The sequence below is a fragment of the Mycosarcoma maydis genome, chromosome 2, assembly GCF_000328475.2.
Source record: "Mycosarcoma maydis chromosome 2, whole genome shotgun sequence".
Classification (NCBI taxonomy): domain Eukaryota; kingdom Fungi; phylum Basidiomycota; class Ustilaginomycetes; order Ustilaginales; genus Mycosarcoma; species Mycosarcoma maydis.
This window is the reverse complement of record NC_026479.1, coordinates 626,777-631,461: the sequence shown is the minus strand read 5'-3', so window position 1 is coordinate 631,461 and position 4,685 is coordinate 626,777. Positions and strand designations below refer to the sequence as shown.

At 54.2% G+C, this 4,685-nt stretch overlaps 1 protein-coding gene across 1 annotated transcript; it reads right to left on the bottom strand.

Annotated features, from left to right (window-relative positions):
* Window positions 1–342: 342 nt before the first annotated feature.
* UMAG_01021 (uncharacterized protein) lies at window positions 343–3,273 on the bottom strand (the record flags this gene model as incomplete). The annotated part of the gene is made up of 1 exon (XM_011388696.1): window positions 343–3,273. The coding sequence occupies one exon, from the start codon at window positions 3,271–3,273 to the stop codon at window positions 343–345; it is 2,931 nt and encodes a 976-aa protein (XP_011386998.1).
* Between the last annotated feature and the right edge of the window lie 1,412 nt (window positions 3,274–4,685).

Genomic DNA, 4,685 nt, shown 5'->3' with positions numbered 1-4,685 from the left:
GGTGTGAGTGGATCGTCACTTGGGATGCCACGGGACAGGGGTTTGGTGAGTGGTTCCGCCGACGATCTGCTTCACTGGCCTCCGATCTTGCATGGTCCAGCTCGCCTAGGAGTGAACCTTGAGTCTACACGCACAGCGAGATAGTCAGGAGAAATAGGATTGCTTTGGAAGAATGCATTTGTTGTGGTGTATAATTTATGATGCGCGAGTCTATGTATGCTTGGGTGAGAGAATGCAGAGATTCTTGCAAACGGCCATGTGCAGCTGACAGAACATGGGCCAAGGGAAAGATGCAGTGTTGCTGGCGATGCAAAGGTCAGCTCGAGACTAAACGCGACGAGGTTACCTGTCTTCGTCGCCAAAGTCGCTGGAGTGAATCGAGTTACCGCAGTCGCATCGTTCGCGATGCACGTCGTTGCGCCCAGTGGGATGAGACGATCGCGACAGGGAACGCGCTCGATGCGAGCCGTGAACGTCCCTGTCGAGTGCATGCCGGTCATGCTCATGTATATGATCGTGATCATGATGACAGCAGTCCTCTGATCCACTGACACTGCCATGGTCGTGATAGCAGGCGTGATCATGGTCAAGCATGCAGTCATGGTCATAGTCGTGGTCGTGGTGACGATGGCCGTAGTCGTGAACGTGATCATGGCCATGCTGACAGCTCGAGCCGTTTAATTTGGCACTCGATTTCTTGTGCAGCGCAGCCTGTGCTTTGCTCTTGACCTTGCTCTTCCTCTCGACCAGCTTTTTGCGGTTGCGGCAAGCTCGCAACATGAGTGGCGCCTCGCCGTAGTACAGCTCATACTCGCAAAACACACAAATCCAGTCATCGTCAGTGAACAGAGCCGAACCTGACCCGTGTGGACGTCCGTGACCATGAGCATGAGCATGGCCATGCTTGCATGCTGCGCCGTGCTTGTGCGAGGCAGGATTGCGAGCAGCTGTACGACGACTGTTGGACGTTTTGTTCGTGCTGAGCGACGTAGAGACAGGTGTTTGTCTCGAAGAGGTTGGGGAGCTGCGTGACTGGCCATTATTCGCCGGCGTCGACGAGCCACGATGAGGCCAGATGGGCGGCGCAGATGGCGATGTCGCTTCGTGCTTGGCGGTTTGGCGGGATGTGTGCGGCTTGGAGTTGATCACCTGGAAGTCGTCGACCGCTGGTTGAAAATCTAGCGCGCCGCGTACCCATGGAGGGAGATGGTCAGCATGTCGGTCATTCGGATTCATTACGGCGCTCGGAATGGGATCATCGTGGTTTACTTGAGGCGCAGCCTGACCATCTGCCTTGTTGGCAAGGCGCAAAGTGCCTCGTTTGGCCATATCGGAGAGATGGCGAGTGGCCGCATCGAGCTGGGACCGCAATTCTCGAAGACGAAGCGTGACGGCAGAGGACATGCGAAAGTCGAACGTCGATGTTGGTGCAGGAAGCCTTGACTGTAAGCGCGGCTTGCTGTCTGTTGGCAAGTAGTCGGTTGCGGTCGAGGGAGCCCGCGCTGTTTCTCGATCTGTCGCAGAAAAGCTCGACTTTGGACTCGGCGAAGAATCCAGCTTCGAAATTGGCGACGTCGCGCTCTGCTTTGCACTGTCCGAGCCCATGTGACCATTTGAAGAGGATGAAGTACTTTTAGGCGAACGTGCGGATGAACTTGACTTTGCCTGAGTAATAGGGGTATTGGACAATCCTCCTGATGCAGCGACAGCCCTGGCACGAATCTCAGCGATGGTGAGCGGCTTGCCAGACGAAGCACCGCCACGGATCGCTTGGGCTCTTTTACCAGCTTTGGAAGTGCGTTTGGACGGCACGCGTTTCTCCGTAGCGGCAACATCCTGTACGTCCGCCTCTGCTTTATCTTGCGAAAGAATAGCGTCGTGCTTGGCATGGCTCTCCTGCTTGTGTAGAGCTTGCTCTTGTAGCCTATCGTGCCTTCTGCGGTCAAGGATGGGAGCTAGACGGGCTCGAATACGCTTTCGAGCGGACAATCTCTGCCGCTCGCCGTTGGTCTGTCTAAGTGCAAGACGCAGAGGTGCAAGACGATGGGCAGAAGTGGGCTTGGGAGGGGTCAAGGCGACATCATTCTGCTTCTGAGCAGCAAGAACAGACGGCTGCGAAGGTGTTTGGTTGGGTGTGTTTGACTTGTCGACGAGCGCACGCATCTGGCTGCTCTGAGTGTTGCGTATGACCGAGTCGGTGGCGCGGTGAGGGATGGCGTTGTTGGGAGTCAGGTTGACAGCGCTGGTCTGCATGGTCTGTTGAGCATTGGTGAGGGAAGCGAGGCCAGGACTGCTGAAGCGGCTGCTCTTACGCTTCTTCTTGTTGCCGAGATGAGCGGTACGACAAGCATCAAAGTCGAGGTCCTCGCTGTCGTCATCAGAAGCATTGTGTGCATGGTGGTGGGAAAGGACGCTGTCATCGTCGTCGTCGGGTGTAGGTTGGTGAAGATGATCGAGGCCATGCTGATCCGCAGCGTGGCCGGTGATGGTGCGCCTGCTATTGCCACCGGATCTGGAATAGGTATGAGAGTCACGGATCATGAGCGGAAGGGAGAGACGATTACATCTCGACAGCTGTTCTCGGCTGGCCTGTTGACTATAGAGAAGGATGAATTGAGCAGCGCGTTGACGGTAGTGATAGCCGCCGTCGATCAGATTGGTCGGCAGTGAGGGAAAGCGAAAGTGTTGATGGGAGGCGGAGGTATGATGCTGGTCAACACTCTGCACGCTCTGTTGACGTGTTTCAGGTGCGGCCGGAGTCGTGGATGCTGGTCGCTGCTCTTGTGCCGAGACTTGCAGCTGCTGAAAGTCGTACGTGAGCGACTCTGAAGAGGGTGAGCGCCAAGGCGTTTGGCTTTTCGGCGGTTCGATGGAGAGAGAAGGTGCAAGCGCGTGGCTCGCTGACAAGGATTTGTCTTTATCAGCGATTTGGGCGCCCAATGCCGCCTTTTTCTTGGGCATACCTCTGATGGCGCGTTGCAAATTGCCTTGTGCGAGGCTGAGCTCTTGAGTCGGTCTGGAAGCGGGCAAATGTTGCCAAGCCGAGATGGTGGACGTCTTGCTGGGGTCATGGTAATGCACCGGTTGGGAGAGATGGTTTAAAGGAGGTGCACTTTCGTAGGACATGAAGCATCGAAAGACTTCGGGTGTGATATCGTAATGGTGTGATGCTGATGTTGCCGGCGCAGATGGCGCCGGGAGTTCTGAGGATGTGCCATGTCGACGGTGGATGTGGCCATTGCCGTGCGCAGCGAGCACGTCACTGTGAGGCATGGGTGGGACGAGAATGGAACGCCCTCAAGAAGGGGCAGCCAGCACTATGGGCTGTGCAGGGATAGCCAAGCTCTGGGTGGGTCGAGGGGAGCTTTATGCCGATAGGGTCATGGTGTTGATGGCGTCGTGTAGCACCAAGCCGCGGTGGATATGTGCTTGGTAGAGAGAAGAGATTTCGAATTTGAAAGAGCAAATCAATCGAACTAGGCGAGCCGTCGAATGAACGTGGGTGGATGGTTGATGTTGTAAGTGAAGTCTGTTTGCAATCTGCAAGCTTGTTGGAAGGGTTGGGCGTGGTTTCCTACTGCGATGCGAGGCGGTTGATCGGCTTGGATGATGAGTGAGATGCTGAGACGCTATGCTGTGGGAACGAGATGCAAGAAAGTGGATCAAGTGGAAGACATGTGCCAAGCACGAACCGTGAACAGAGAGGTGATATGTAAGAGCAACACGCCACACACTTGTCACACGCACACACGCACACACGCACACACGCACACACACACAAACGCACGCTGTTCCGTGTTCATGTTCAGGCTTTGATTCTGATTCTGCCTTGGCTTGGATTCGTGATTGAAGATTTATCATTCACGATTGCACGTTGTGCTGCTCCATTGTCTGTCACAGCGGTGTGCGTAGCTGCGTAGTCATCCGTCTTACTCACACTGCCATCATCAGCCCGAATTCACGATTCGACGAGAACTTTTCTTTTCTGGGTTGAAATTTTCGGAGCAGCTGAGCCAGTCTGATGCTATTCTTTTTTTTCTTTTTCTTTTTTTCTTTCTTTCTTTGATCTCTCTCTCGATTCACGATTCTTGTTTTTGCTTTTGCTGTTTGCTTTTCTGACAGCTTTGGCCTCCATTCGTGATTCGTGCTGGTGTTCAAGACCAGTTTTGGACGCAAGACGAGCGACGTGGGGTCATTCACGATTTCAGGTCTGTTTCACTTTGCTGTCGAAAGCAATCTTGGCGGACTGCAAACCTGCTTGTACGATACCAGCTGTTGCTGTTGTTGCTGTTGTTGCTGTTGTTGCTGTTGTTGCTGCTGCGGCTGCTGCTCATGCTGTCTTATGATCCAGCGAGGGACTCACGACTACTCGGTCGAGCGGACAACGGCCCTTCTTGAACTAAAATCCCGACTTGGCCACTCCTCCGCTCCGAAGCTACACTAAAGCAGTCCGCATTCGTGATTGTTCGTCTCACCCGCGTCCCCATCAACCCACGTAGCGAATACCTCAAACGCTCAAGATGATTGGTGCTGGATTCAGATCGAGGTGCTACGTGTCGGGCCGATTCGTGATTGCAAGGATGCAAGGATGCAAGCTTGGAGCGTGACTGAGAAGAAACGACCCAAAAAAAAATCTCAGAAAACAGAAAGGGGAGGAAGGAAGGAAGAAAAAAAGGACGAGTGGA